At 46.5% G+C, this 15,763-nt stretch overlaps 1 protein-coding gene across 1 annotated transcript; it reads left to right on the top strand.

Annotated features, from left to right (window-relative positions):
• Positions 1 to 12,570: 12,570 nt before the first annotated feature.
• On the top strand, positions 12,571 to 15,404 carry LOC147737636 (uncharacterized). The gene is made up of 3 exons (XM_086924676.1): positions 12,571 to 14,621; positions 14,789 to 15,034; positions 15,121 to 15,404. Exons 1-3 carry the CDS (start codon positions 13,214 to 13,216, stop codon positions 15,402 to 15,404), a joined length of 1,938 nt encoding a protein of 645 aa, XP_086780802.1. The 5' UTR covers positions 12,571 to 13,213.
• The last annotated feature ends 359 nt before the right edge of the window (positions 15,405 to 15,763 follow it).

Genomic DNA, 15,763 nt, shown 5'->3' with positions numbered 1-15,763 from the left:
GGGGGACACTCAGTGTTGTGTAAAATACCCCTCACACACCAACAGGCCCCTTGGTGTCATGCTTCATCATTGGGGTCTTCGCACCCCGCTAAGGGGATGCGGCACGCTACGACCTGCGACTACGCGGGAGCGTTGACAAATCAGACTATGTGTGGTGTGTGTTGAGTGCAAGTGAAGGGAATGAATGTGAGTGGGAGGTGTAGTGATAAGTTAAAAAGTACCTGGCTAGTGGGTAAAAGGAAAAACTTTATTCAGTACCCCTGGCTGGTGCTGTTAAAAAAAGTGCAAAGGAACGAGGTTTTCTGTCTTAGTTAGGGACAGAACCTCTGGTGTGCGTCGACATGTTTCGGTACGGGTGTACCTTCTTCAGGACGGGGCACAACTCCCAACCCTACTCACGTTTTTCTAAGAAAAGTGGGTTCTATTTTATTTAAAAAGTGATTACACTCGTTAAAGATGGCTACAATGTGCCTACAGCGGTTCTCTTGTACATGTAATTACATGTCCTGAAAAAAGAAAAAAAACATTAGGTTTGGTTACCATATAGGGTTGGCTCAGACAGGTGCAGTCACCTGGAGCCCCAAACAGTTCATTAAACCTGTAAAGGAAAAAAGACATACAAGACATATAACACACACAAACATTTAAGGTACACTAAGGGTTTTTGTTTCCTGTGTTTGTTTTCAGACATACTTGTGGTCTTAGTTGACTACTGCCTCATGAGCAAATCCTGGACATCAGGGTAGGTAGGTGGATCCACAATCTATGAGGATAGAGGAGTGGAATCAGTGCTGTTGTATTTACTCACTTTTTAACTCCATCATTTTGCACCTACAGAGGTCCGATTTCGTTTTAGACAAATACTCACGAAATCCGCCTATCTTGGCCTCCTTCTACCACCCTGTGCTGCTCCGCCGTGAATGGAGTATGGATGAGCTTGGCGGTATATAAAGGGGATTAAGGTATATTTTCATTGGTTAATAGGCGGAAACGGCAAGTGCCCATGTATGGAGGATACCTGTGTAGCCACCCCCTCCACGTATGTGGTCTGGTCACATGTGACATGTGAGCCTCTGTAATTCGTTCATTACCGGGATTCCGTGTGACCAAATATGGGCTTTCCGTTCGTTATCCACTCACAGGCTATTATCGTAGCTAGCGCTGGTCCGGAGCTCATGCAATGCAGCTGCCGTGTTGTTGTCTGCCTTTCGCGCATGCGCAATGCCGGTGCTGCGGTACTCTCTCGCGCATGCGCACAGGCTGGAAATCGACCGAGTGTGCACGATGCGGTCAGTCGGTCGGCGCTAGTTCCTTATGATGGTTTCTCTTTATTTTGCCGTGATATATCTTCATTTATGCCGCATTATTATCAGACACTTTGATTGATAAACCGAGGCATTGGGTTCAGGTTAAAAACGTAGTGTCTGTTATTGGTATTTCACGCTTCTGTGCAGATGTATTCAACACTGTGATGACATAATATTAATACATGGGGTATTGCATGTGATGGCTCCACGGTTTTTGTGTAAATGGCTAGAGGGTAGGCTTTATCAGATTTACAATCACTGGGCTTCTCCTGTTATGTGGTTAATCAGGAAACTTGGCTCCATGGTATGTCATCATTGAGTCCTGTAATATGAGTTGCCAGGCGGAACACCCAACGTTGTTCCTTTTGGAACAGGCCTGCTTCCGAGGGCAGACGTTCTATGACAGTCCAGCGTAGGTCATTGATGCAGTGCTGGTGTGTCAAAAAATGCGATGCCATTTTGGTTGTTGTTTTCTTGCAGCAAATGTTACTTTTGTGTTCCCCTATCCTTATTTTTACGGGTCGAGTGGTCATGCCCACATATTCCAAACCACATGGGCAATTTATTAGGTAGATCACATTCTTCGTATTGCAGTTGGAAAATTGGCGTTGCTCCCATGTCGTTCCATTTCTGAAGGTTAGATTTCTGCTCTTCTGGGTCTGATGACAACAACTGCAATCTCCACATGGGAAATTACCATGTATGCCAGTTACATTGAGTCTTGCTGTTTGATTTTGCTGTGGTCTAGTGTGGACCACTATGTCCTTTATGTTTTTGCCCCTTCGATGTGCATACATCGGTTTCTCAAAACTTAAGTCTCCACAATTCAAAATACCCCAGTGTTTATCAATGACCCTTGATACCTGGTTCGACATGGTGGAGTAGGTTGTCACACAGATCGGTCTTTTCTGTGTTTCTTTTTCGTGGAGATTTTCTTGAATGAGTGCCTCCCTGTGGTTGTTTTTTGCGCGCTTCATCGCTTTCTCGATAGTTCTGGTGGGATACTGCCTCTGCATTAGTTTGGTCTTTAGGTCTTTCGCTTGTCGGTTGAATTCGCTCAGTTCTGTGCAGTTCCTCCGCAGTCTCAGGAATTGCCCGTAGGGCAGATTCTCCCTTAGATGTCTTGGGTGGAAACTGTCATAGCGTAGCAGGCAATTTCTGGAGGTCGGCTTAAAGTGGGTGGTACTCTTCAATCAATCAATCAGTGGCACTTATAAAGCGCGCTACATACCCATAGGGTCTCAAGGCGCTGGGGGGGGGGGGTGCCGCTACTGCTCGAACAGCCAGGTCTTCAGCTTCTTCCTGAAGGAGAGGTGGTCTTGGGTCAGGCGCAGGTCGGACGGGAGGCAGTTCCAGGTCTTGGCGGCCAGGTAGGAGAAGGACCTTCCTCCTGTAGTCGCTCTTCGGATGCGGGGGACGGCGGCGAGGGCGTGGTTGGCTGATCGAAGGTGGCGTTTGGGAGCGTAGAAGTTGACTCGGCTGTTGAGGTAGCTCGGGCCTTGGTCGTGTAGGGCTTTGTGTGCGTGGGTGAGGAGGCGGAAGGTGATTCTCTTGTTGATGGGGAGCCAGTGAAGGTCTCTCAGATGACCGGAGATGTGGCTGGATCGTGGGATGTCGAGGATGAGTCTGGCTGAGGCGTTTTGGATCCGCTGGAGTCTCTTCTGGAGCTTGGCGGTGGTCCCGGCGTAGAGGGCGTTGCCGTAGTCCAGTCGGCTGGTGACGAGGGCCTGGGTGACGGTCTTCCTGGTCTCTGTGGGGATCCACCAGAAGATCTTCCGTAGCATGCGTAGGATGTTGAAGCACGCCGAGGAGACGCTGCTGACTTGCCTGGTCATGGAGAGGGAGGAGTCCAGGATGAAGCCCAGGTTTCGTGCATGGTCTGTCGGTTTGGGTGCGGTGCCCAGGGCGGGAGGCCACCAGGAGTCGTCCCAGGCGGAGGGAGAGGAGCCCAGGATGAGGACCTCCGTCTTGTCCGAGTTCAGTTTCAGGCGGCTGGTCGTCATCCACTCGGCTACCTCTTTCATCCCTTCGTGTAGGTTGGCTCTGGCGGCGGCGGGGTTGTTGGTCAGGGAGAGGATCAGCTGGGTGTCGTCGGCGTAGGAGATGATGCTGAGGTGGTGTTTGCGTACGATGGCCGCGAGGGGGCTCATGTAGACGTTGAAGAGGGTGGGGCTCAGGGATGATCCTTGGGGGACGCCGCAGATGACTTCGGAGGCCTCTGACTTGTACGGTGGTAGGCGGACTCGCTGTGTTCTTCCGTCGAGGAAGGAGATGATCCATTCCAGCGCCTTGTCCTGGATGCCGATGTTGCTGAGGCGCCGTACTAGGGTGCGGTGGCAGACCGTGTCGAATGCCGCGGAGAGGTCTAGGAGGATGAGGGCCGCTGTTTCTCCATTGTCCATCAGGGCTCGGATGTCATCGGTGGCGGCGATGAGGGCGGTCTCGGTGCTGTGTTTGGCTCGGAAGCCGGATTGTGAGGGGTCGAGGGATCCGTTCGTCTCGAGGAAGGCGGCCATCTGCTTGTTGACGGTCTTCTCGATGACTTTGGCTGGAAACGGGAGAAGCGAGATGGGGCGGTAATTCTTGAGGTCGGTGGGGTCCGCTGTTGGTTTCTTGAGTAGAGCGCTGAGTTCGGCGTGTTTCCAGCTCTCGGGGAAGATGGCGGTGTCGAAGGAAGTGTTGATGATGTCTCGCAGGTGGGGTGCGATGACAGCGTCGGCCTTGTTGAAGATGTGGTGAGGGCAGGGGTCGGTTGGTGATCCGGAGTGGATTGAGTTCATCGTGCGGATGGTGTCTTCGGTGCTGATCGGGGTCCAGGCGTGGAGGGTGGTGGTGGGGGGGGGTGGCTGGTCGGTCGTGGTGTGCGTTGGTTGGTTGTTGAAGCTGCTGTGTATGTCTGTGATCTTGTTGTGGAAGTAGGAGGCGAGGGAGTTGCAGAGGTCTTGCGATGGGGTGATGTCGTTGTTTCCTGCGTTGGGGTTGGAAAGCTCTTTCACGATGTTGAAGAGTTCTTTGCTGTTGTGTGCGTTGTTGTCCAACCGGTCCTTGAATGCTGTTCTCTTGGCGGCGCGGATCAGCTGGTGGTGTTTCCGGGTGGCAAGTTTGTAGGAGGTCCTGTTGTCCGGTGTCGGATTCCTTTTCCAGACTTTCTCGAGGGCTCGGCAGTTCTTCTTGGAGCTCTTGAGTTCGTCGGTGAACCATGGGGCCTTCTTGCTGCCGGGTCTGCTAGGCGGGGTCCTCAGCGGGGCGAGTTCGTCCGCGCAGTTGCTGATCCACTTCGTGATGTTATCGGCGGCCTGGCTGGGGTTCGCTGAGCTGGCAGGAGGGTGTTGGCTCAGGTTACTCTTCAGCCTTCCGTCCTCACTGTAAATGTTCAGATCTAAGAAAACCATTGATGTGCTTGAAACGGTACTGGTGAATTTTAGATATTCGTTCTGGTTATTTAGCCAGGTTACAAAATTCAAGGCGCTGTTGACGTCGCCGTTCCAGATGATGAAAATGTCATCAATGTACCGTTTCCAGGTGCCAATCTGTAAACGGTAAGGGTTGCTTTCATGTAGAATTTTTTGTTCCTCTAGGTGGTGGACATATAGTCCTGCTAAGCTTGGAGCAAAAGTACTTCCCATGCTCGTTCCATGGGTTTGGAGGTATAGTGTCTCCTTGTACTGAAAAAAATTGTCTTTCAGGGCCATGGTGATACACTCTAGGACCAGGTTTCTTGGTGTCTGGTATTTCCAAGTGTGGGTGAAGAGTACCTCTTCAATGATCTCTAGTGTCTCTTCATGGGGCAGGCTTGTGTACAGGCTCTCCACGTCGAGGCTTACCAAGAGTTGTGTGGTTGGATCAAAGGTAGTGTCTTCCAGGAGTTGTAGGACCGATTTGGTGTCCTTTAGGTACGTATTTGTCGCTTGTACCATCGGTCTAAGAAAGGCGTCTGAGAACTTTGACAAAGGCTCCAGGATAGACCCGATCCCAGAGACTATTGGTCTTCCGGGTGGGTTGTCAATGTTTTTATGTATCTTAGGGATACAATAGAAGTATGGTATCCTAGGGGTGGGTTGTTGCAGGAAATCAGCTTCCTTTTTACTGATCCAATCATGGGCTAGTTCTTCCTCCACCATACCTCCAATCCGAGTTCGGAGTCGTTCTGTTGGATCACTTTCCAATATTCTGTAGTTCCGTTCGTCGGACAGAAGACGTTGGCATTCTTCGTCATATCTCTCAAGGGTTTGTAATACTATTGCTCCCCCTTTATCGGCTGGTTTTATAACGAGCTCTCGGTTGGCAGTCAGTTCTCGGAGGGCTTGTTGTTCCTCTCCACTGGTATTGTGGAAGACCTTCCTCCCTCGTGTGTCTAGTTTGTTGACCTCTGTAATCACTGCTTTTTCAAAGGTTAGAATCTCTACGGGGACGCCTGAGTCTGGAGGGGTGAAGGTTGATTTCAGCCTCAGCCCCGTGTCTGTCTTCTCCTCTGGTAAAGGTTTGTCCTTGAAAAAAGCTTGTAGTTTCAGTTTTCTGAAAAACTCTTGTAGTTCCACGTTCAGCTTGAATACATCCGGTTTTTGAGTGGGTACATATCCCAATCCTTTATTAAGGATTTTCTTCTGCATCACTGTTAATGTGATGGGTGTGAGGTTTACCACTAGGTCCCCTTCTTGCTGGTTGATGGCTGATTGGGTAGTGATCCTGTCATGCTCGTGGAACTACAAGAGTTTTTCAGAAAACTGAAACTACAAGCTTTTTTCAAGGACAAACCTTTACCAGAGGAGAAGACAGACACGGGGCTGAGGCTGAAATCAACCTTCACCCCTCCAGACTCAGGCGTCCCCGTAGAGATTCTAACCTTTGAAAAAGCAGTGATTACAGAGGTCAACAAACTAGACACACGAGGGAGGAAGGTCTTCCACAATACCAGTGGAGAGGAACAACAAGCCCTCCGAGAACTGACTGCCAACCGAGAGCTCGTTATAAAACCAGCCGATAAAGGGGGAGCAATAGTATTACAAACCCTTGAGAGATATGACGAAGAATGCCAACGTCTTCTGTCCGACGAACGGAACTACAGAATATTGGAAAGTGATCCAACAGAACGACTCCGAACTCGGATTGGAGGTATGGTGGAGGAAGGACTAGCCCATGATTGGATCAGTAAAAAGGAAGCTGATTTCCTGCAACAACCCACCCCTAGGATACCATACTTCTATTGTATCCCTAAGATACATAAAAACATTGACAACCCACCCGGAAGACCAATAGTCTCTGGGATCGGGTCTATCCTGGAGCTTTTGTCAAAGTTCTCAGACGCCTTTCTTAGACCGATGGTACAAGCGACAAATACGTACCTAAAGGACACCAAATCGGTCCTACAACTCCTGGAAGACACTACCTTTGATCCAACCACACAACTCTTGGTAAGCCTCGACGTGGAGAGCCTGTACACAAGCCTGCCCCATGAAGAGACACTAGAGATCATTGAAGAGGTACTCTTCACCCACACTTGGAAATACCAGACACCAAGAAACCTGGTCCTAGAGTGTATCACCATGGCCCTGAAAGACAATTTTTTTCAGTACAAGGAGACACTATACCTCCAAACCCATGGAACGAGCATGGGAAGTACTTTTGCTCCAAGCTTAGCAGGACTATATGTCCACCACCTAGAGGAACAAAAAATTCTACATGAAAGCAACCCTTACCGTTTACAGATTGGCACCTGGAAACGGTACATTGATGACATTTTCATCATCTGGAACGGCGACGTCAACAGCGCCTTGAATTTTGTAACCTGGCTAAATAACCAGAACGAATATCTAAAATTCACCAGTACCGTTTCAAGCACATCGATGGTTTTCTTAGATCTGAACATTTACAGTGAGGACGGAAGGCTGAAGAGTACCACCCACTTTAAGCCGACCTCCAGAAATTGCCTGCTACGCTATGACAGTTTCCACCCAAGACATCTAAGGGAGAATCTGCCCTACGGGCAATTCCTGAGACTGCGGAGGAACTGCACAGAACTGAGCGAATTCAACCGACAAGCGAAAGACCTAAAGACCAAACTAATGCAGAGGCAGTATCCCACCAGAACTATCGAGAAAGCGATGAGCGCGCAAAAAACAACCACAGGGAGGCACTCATTCAAGAAAATCTCCACGAAAAAGAAACACAGAAAAGACCGATCTGTGTGACAACCTACTCCACCATGTCGAACCAGGTATCAAGGGTCATTGATAAACACTGGGGTATTTTGAATTGTGGAGACTTAAGTTTTGAGAAACCGATGTATGCACATCGAAGGGGCAAAAACATAAAGGACATAGTGGTCCACACTAGACCACAGCAAAATCAAACAGCAAGACTCAATGTAACTGGCATACATGGTCATTTCCCATGTGGAGATTGCAGTTGTTGTCATCAGACCCAGAAGAGCAGAAATCTAACCTTCAGAAATGGAACGACATGGGAGCAACGCCAATTTTCCAACTGCAATACGAAGAATGTGATCTACCTAATAAATTGCCCATGTGGTTTGGAATATGTGGGCATGACCACTCGACCCGTAAAAATAAGGATAGGGGAACACAAAAGTAACATTCGCTGCAAGAAAACAACAACCAAAATGGCATCGCATTTTTTGACACACCAGCACTGCATCAATGACCTACGCTGGACTGTCATAGAACGTCTGCCCTCGGAAGCAGGCCTGTTCCAAAAGGAACAACGTTGGGTGTTCCGCCTGGCAACTCATATTACAGGACTCAATGATGACATACCATGGAGCCAAGTTTCCTGATTAACCACATAACAGGAGAAGCCCAGTGATTGTAAATCTGATAAAGCCTACCCTCTAGCCATTTACACAAAAACCGTGGAGCCATCACATGCAATACCCCATGTATTAATATTATGTCATCACAGTGTTGAATACATCTGCACAGAAGCGTGAAATACCAATAACAGACACTACGTTTTTAACCTGAAACCAATGCCTCGGTTTATCAATCAAAGTGTCTGATAATAATGCGGCATAAATGAAGATATATCACGGCAAAATAAAGAGAAACCATCATAAGGAACTAGCGCCGACCGACTGACCGCATCGTGCACACTCGGTCGATTTCCAGCCTGTGCGCATGCGCGAGAGAGTACCGCAGCACCGGCATTGCGCATGCGCGAAAGGCAGACAACAACACGGCAGCTGCATTGCATGAGCTCCGGACCAGCGCTAGCTACGATAATAGCCTGTGAGTGGATAACGAACGGAAAGCCCATATTTGGTCACACGGAATCCCGGTAATGAACGAATTACAGAGGCTCACATGTCACATGTGACCAGACCACATACGTGGAGGGGGTGGCTACACAGGTATCCTCCATACATGGGCACTTGCCGTTTCCGCCTATTAACCAATGAAAATATACCTTAATCCCCTTTATATACCGCCAAGCTCATCCATACTCCATTCACGGCGGAGCAGCACAGGGTGGTAGAAGGAGGCCAAGATAGGCGGATTTCGTGAGTATTTGTCTAAAACGAAATCGGACCTCTGTAGGTGCAAAATGATGGAGTTAAAAAGTGAGTAAATACAACAGCACTGATTCCACTCCTCTATCCTCATAGATTGTGGATCCACCTACCTACCCTGATGTCCAGGATTTGCTCATGAGGCAGTAGTCAACTAAGACCACAAGTATGTCTGAAAACAAACACAGGAAACAAAAACCCTTAGTGTACCTTAAATGTTTGTGTGTGTTATATGTCTTGTATGTCTTTTTTCCTTTACAGGTTTAATGAACTGTTTGGGGCTCCAGGTGACTGCACCTGTCTGAGCCAACCCTATATGGTAACCAAACCTAATGGTTTTTTTCTTTTTTCAGGACATGTAATTACATGTACCAGAGAACCGCTGTAGGCACATTGTAGCCATCTTTAACGAGTGTAATCACTTTTTAAATAAAATAGAACCCACTTTTCTTAGAAAAACGTGAGTAGGGTTGGGAGTTGTGCCCCGTCCTGAAGAAGGTACACCCGTACCGAAACATGTCGACGCACACCAGAGGTTCTGTCCCTAACTAAGACAGAAAACCTCGTTCCTTTGCACTTTTTTTAACAGCACCAGCCAGGGGTACTGAATAAAGTTTTTCCTTTTACCCACTAGCCAGGTACTTTTTAACTTATCACTACACCTCCCACTCACATTCATTCCCTTCACTTGCACTCAACACACACCACACATAGTCTGATTTGTCAACGCTCCCGCGTAGTCGCAGGTCGTAGCGTGCCGCATCCCCTTAGCGGGGTGCGAAGACCCCAATGATGAAGCATGACACCAAGGGGCCTGTTGGTGTGTGAGGGGTATTTTACACAACACTGAGTGTCCCCCATCTTTTTCCCTTTTCACACAGGTAGTAGGTGTCCCGTCCACCCTATTAAAAGTGCATTATATCCTGTGGCATTTGTATTAAAACAGACTGGATCTGTTGTCATGTTTGACAAAATACCTGTCCGATAAACTCTAAATCAGGCCCCTTGTCTGCAGCAAGTGTTGTAGAAGGAGCGAGAGCCAGCATTATAGGAAGAGGGCCTAGAGGCAGATATAGTCCCAGAGGCACTGAAGCACCTGCCTCTTCACTTCCTCTGTTTATACCTCATTAGCACCTACCTGTGCGTCTGCTCTGTTTGTTCCTAATAGGTGCCTATATGTGCACCTCATCTGTTTATACCTCACAAGCACCCACCTGTGCACTCTCTCTGTTTATAGCTAATAGGCCCCTTCCTGTTCACCTCCTCAGTTAGTACCTCCCAGGTGAGCTTCTGAAATGAAGCTTGCAAGCTCTGTACTGCCAACCATGGCCTCTTCACTATCAGGCCATTATCTGCATCTGCTGTGTGCATGCTTCAAGTGTGTCCCCTGCCACAGCTAACAATGAACCCTGTAGAGTGAGTACACAGACCGAGGGGAGTAGGGGGCTGATGGGCATGGAATGAGGTAAACCTGGATGAAAGAAAGATGGGAATGGAGAAATGAGACTTCACCTGTGGACATCAGACACCTCCTCCCGCTCTACCAAAGCCCTGTTGAGTCACAAAGTAGCATCCTGGCCTTCAGACAGACCACAATAAGTCAAATATCTTGTAAATGTTGAAAAACAAACACAATTATTTATATGCACACATCTGTTGGATTGGGAGATATTTCAGTTAAATTATTGGTTGTGATGGATCCTCTATAAGGAATAAATGAATGATATCGTTGAATAATAAATGTCATGATTTAATGTTTGTTTGCCATATCTGTGTGCTCAATATAAAGTCGGGCCATTGGAATCAGCCCCTCATTCTGTTTCACGGAAAACCCTGGAAGGAGCTGCTGATTGAAATACAACAGGATCTTAACTTTACCTACTTGACGAAGAACCAAAGACTCACTTTTTAGTTTGTCTTTCAGGGCAGAATCAGGCACTAGTTCAAGGGAGATGGATATATATTACGCTGATAGAAAATCCACCTCAACTCGGGATAATGCTCCAGTCTTCTAGGTTAGAAGGATCCAGAAATGCTTGAGCCCGGAGGGCTGTAAAATGTGTTGAAAGTGACTTAGGGGCCTTATTACAAGTGTGGCGGTCTTCCAATGGGACTACCACAGCGGAGGCACCAGGCAGACTGACAAGCCCATTGAGAGCCCGCCGCCGGATTATGACCTAAATCCAGGGTGGGCAGGCGGTGCAGCAGCGGTCTCGCGGCCGCTGTATTAGGCTCATTAGAGAGCCTAAACAGCATACCACCACCTTAAGAGTGCCTGCAGCACGTTCCTGCGCCATGTCATGCATGCCACACTGTGCAGGAACAAGGGTGCAATTCCATGGGGTGGCACAACACGTGCCCCCCGCATGCAACCCCAGGAGCAGAATCGGCCGGGGCCCTGTTAGGGCCCCCTTACCTGCATGTCCTTTATCCTTTTCAAAGTGAGGTCCCCGCCATGAAAAGGGCGGTGGATATGCAGACCGTAATATGCCCGGCTATGTCGGCATCAGCACTGCCAACATATTCAGGGTGTTTGCAGATCGCCTCCACAGCGGGATCCTTGATCCTGGCGGGGTTGCGGTCTCATGGCGGTCCCACCACCACACTCATAATACGGCGGTCAGACCGCCAGGATGGTGGCAGTTGGACCACCACGTGAGTACGGCGATCATGAGGGCTGTTGCACTCGTAGTAAGGCCCTTAATGAGCTGCAAGGTAACGGCGGGAGTTGGCATTTGAGCTGATCCAGTGTGAACAGGAAAGAATTGTGTAAGAAGGTGTCTGGAGTTAACTTTGTCATCTATACTTCCTAAAGAATTACCTTTTTCATGTGTACTTCCTGAAGAGTTTCCTTGGTTGAATACTTCCTGAAGAGTTACCTTTGTTATACACTTCCTGAAGAGTTACCTTGGTTAAATACTTCCTGAAGAGTTACCTTTGTTGTACACTTCCTGAAGAGTTACCTTGGTTAAATACTTCCTGAAGAGTTACCTTTGTTGTACACTTCCTGAAGAGTTACCTTGGTTAAATACTTCCTGAAGAGTTACCTTTGTTATACACTTCCTGAAGAGTTACCTTGGTTAAATACTTCCTGAAGAGTTACCTTTGTTATACACTTACTGAAGAGCTACCTTTGTTATACACTTCCTGAAGATTTACCTTGGTTAAATACTTCCTGAAGAGTTACCTTTGTTATACACTTCCTGAAGAGCTACCTTTGGTAGATACTTTCTGAAACTGAATTAACGGCAGTGCTTTCTGATTCCTCTCTTTTCCACAATCTGTTCTGTTTAAATGAAATCTTGTCTATATGTATCTACCCAAAACTCTACCTGTAGCACGAGTGCTCTGTGGCTGCCCTTTCTTTAGTAAGTTACTCTGTGAATAATGGTAAATCACTGCCTTTTCAGAAGTAAATACAATGTGACCTGTTCAACCACAGTTTTAATGAAATATCCATGTATGGTAAAATGTTCCTTACAAAATTTCAAATAAAGAAGAGATGTCTTCTACAGCTGTTTAAATATTGTGTATTCACATTCTATTACATTTGCATTTAGTAATATTGCATTTCTTTACATCCAACAGAAAATAAGCCTTAAATGCACGGATTGATTATGAATAATGAAGATAACACATCAAACCTGCAAAATTATCAAAAATAAGGAGCTCCAAAAATATCAGTGCAATCAGAGACAGAGGACAGATCCAGGAAGAAGCAGTCAAAGGCAATTCAGTGAGTGTCCGAGTCTGAGATCTGCACCTCGACACCCCAAGACGAAGAAGTGACCTCAACAAAATGAAGGCAACAAAACTGACAAACCACCTCCTGTATAAACAAGCGTCCAACACCAGCTTTGATCATGAGGCCGGTATGAGAGTTGGAAATAGGTCTTGTGTCTATTTGGGATCCATAGCTTGGAACAAACTCCCTCTTCAGCAACATGACAATGTTTAAAGAAAGATTGAAAACTTGGCTTTTTGTCCATGTTTGAAACAAGCAGATTTACTTTCTTTTCTGACCTGTGCTTGGCCCCAGGACACTCTTTGGAGTAGCTGTACACATTACGAGTCGCTTCACCATCATGATATGGCTAGAGCAGTGCTTCGCTATCTAAACTGGCAACAGCCCACCATTCAGTGCTCTAGGTGTATTGCAAACTCTTTCTAGCCAAAACCACAGGCACCAGGGAAAAGCACAACAAAGTGGAGCCTAACAACTGAAGGCTGAAGGAAAGGGGAGTTCTGCTCTCTAAAGTACAGAAAATTGTCCCAAGTTGCACTTACCGGAAGGAAGATTAAGCTTTACCCGCAAGCATGCAAAGCCATTATCCAATCTAAAGATGCAATCACCCACAAGGAAACCTTACTGATATTATGAATGTGGCAGGTATTTAGTGAGTCTTGTATTTTATTGTTAAATCGGAATCAAGCACCCAAAATATCACACACATACAGGGAATGTGAAAATAATGCAAGTGGTTTATTAACTATGCTGACCCTTCAAGAAACACGAACAGGAGAAAAATCGTGCAATTCCACTGAATATGTCAAGAACTTTAGCCAATTAGAAACCCTAAAAGAGCATCAGCGAATACAAACAGGGGAAAAAACATACCATTGCAGTGAATGTGTGAAGAGCTTCAGTCGGTTATCACTCCTTCAAAGACATCAGCGAATACACACAGGGGAAAAACCATTCCATTGCACTGAATGTGTAAAGAGCTTCAGTCAAATTGCACACCTCCACACACATCAGAGAATACACACAGGGGAAAAACCATACCATTGCAATAAATGTGTGCAGAGCTTCAGTCGGTTATCACTCCTCCAAACACATCAGCGAACACACACAGGGGAAAAACCATACCATTGCAATGAATGTGTAAAGAGCTTCAGTCAGTTAGCACACCTCCAAAGACATCAGCGAATACACACAGGGGAAAAACCATACCATTGCAGTGAATGTGTAAAGACCTTCATTCAGTTAGCACACCTCCAAAGACATCAGCGAATACACACAGGAGAAAAACCATACCTTTGCAATGAATGTGTAAAAAGCTTCAGTCAGTTAACAGACCTCCGGAGACATCAGCGAACACACACAGGGGAAAAACCATACCATTGCAATGAATGTGTAAAGTGCTTCAGTCAGTTAACAGACCTCCGGAGACATCAGCGAATACACACAGGGGAAACACCATACCATTGCAGTGAATGTGTGAAGAGCTTCAGTCAGTTAACAGACCTCCGGAGACATCAGCGAATACACACAGGGGAAAAACTATACCATTGCCATGAATGTGAAAAGTGCTTCAGTCAGTTAACAGACCTCCGGAGACATCAGCGAATACACACAGGGGAAAGACCATACCATTGCAGTGAATGTGTGAAGAGCTTCAGTCAGTTAACAGACCTGCGGAGACATCAGCGAATACACACAGGGGAAAAACCATACCATTGCAGTGAATGTGTAAAGAGCTTCAGAAACATTGCAGACCTCCACACACATCAGAGAATACACACAGGGGAAAAACCATTTCATTGCAGTGAATGTGTGCAGAGCTTCAGTCGCTTATCACACCTCCAAATACATCAGCGAATACACACAGGGGAAAAACCATACCATTGCAATGAATGTGTAAAGAGCTTCAGTCAGTTAGCACACCTCCAAAGACATCAGCGAACACACACAGGGGAAAAACCATACCATTGCAGTGAATGTGTAAAGAAATTCAGTCGGTTACAAGAACTTCAAACACATCACCGAACACACACAGGGGAAAAACATACCATTGCAATGAATGTGTAAAGAGCTTCAGTAAAATTGAACACCTCCTCACACATCAGAGAATACACACAGGGGAAAAACCATACCAGTGCAGTGAATGTGTAAAGTGTTTCAGACAGTTAACAGACCTTCGGAGACATCAGCTAACACACACAGGGGAAAAACCATACCATTGCAGTGAATGTGTGAAGATGTTCAGTCGGTTACAAGAACTTCAAACACATCACCGTACACACACAGGGGAAAAACCTTACCATTGCAATGAATACGTAAAGAGCTTCAGTAAAATTGCACACCTCCGCACACATCAGAGAATACACACAGGGGAAAAACCATACCATTGCAATGAAAGTGTGAAGAGCTTTAGTCAGTTAACAGACCTCCGGAGACCTCAGCGGATACACACTGGGGAAAAAACCATACCAGTGCAGTGAAAGTGTGAAGAGCTTTAGTCAGTTAACAGACCTCCGGAGACCTCAGCGGATACACACTGGGGAAAAAATCATACAATTGCAGTGAATGTGTAAGTAGTTTTAGGTTACAATCAAACCTCCACAGTCATCTGAGAATACACACAGGGGAACAAACCTACAATTGCAGTGAATTTGTAAAGAGCTTCAGTCAGTTAACAGGCCTCCAGAGACATCAGCGAATACACACAGGGGAAAAAACATACAATTGCGGTGAATGTGGAAGTAGCTTTACTTACTCTTCAGCATTAAGAAATCATCAGCGAGCTCACAAAGAGAAAAAAAATTGTTTAAATGCCATGAATGTTTGAAAAGCTGTAGTTCATTATCACTCCTAAACAGGCATCAGCGAACACACACAGAAGAAAAGCCTTCAAGTGCAGTGAATGTGTGAACAAATGTAGTCAATTATCAAGCCTATATAGACATCAGCTTACACACTCTCTGTAAATACTGTACAACTGTAGTGAGTGTAGTAGTACCTTTAGGAAATCTTTTGCATTAAGGATTCATCCGTTAATGCTCACAGAGAAAAATCCTTTCAGTTGCAGTGAATGTGTGAATATCTTCAGTCAGTTATTAAACCTACGGATACATCAACTAACACACACAGAGTAAAAAAGAGCATTGCAACGAATGTCAGAAGTGATTTTGTCAATTGCAAACACAC

Source organism: Lissotriton vulgaris, chromosome 1_1 (assembly GCF_964263255.1).
Source record: "Lissotriton vulgaris chromosome 1_1, aLisVul1.2, whole genome shotgun sequence".
Taxonomy (NCBI): Eukaryota; Metazoa; Chordata; class Amphibia; order Caudata; family Salamandridae; genus Lissotriton; species Lissotriton vulgaris.
The sequence above is the reverse complement of the archived record's forward strand: the minus strand, read 5'-3'. Positions and strand labels throughout refer to the sequence as shown.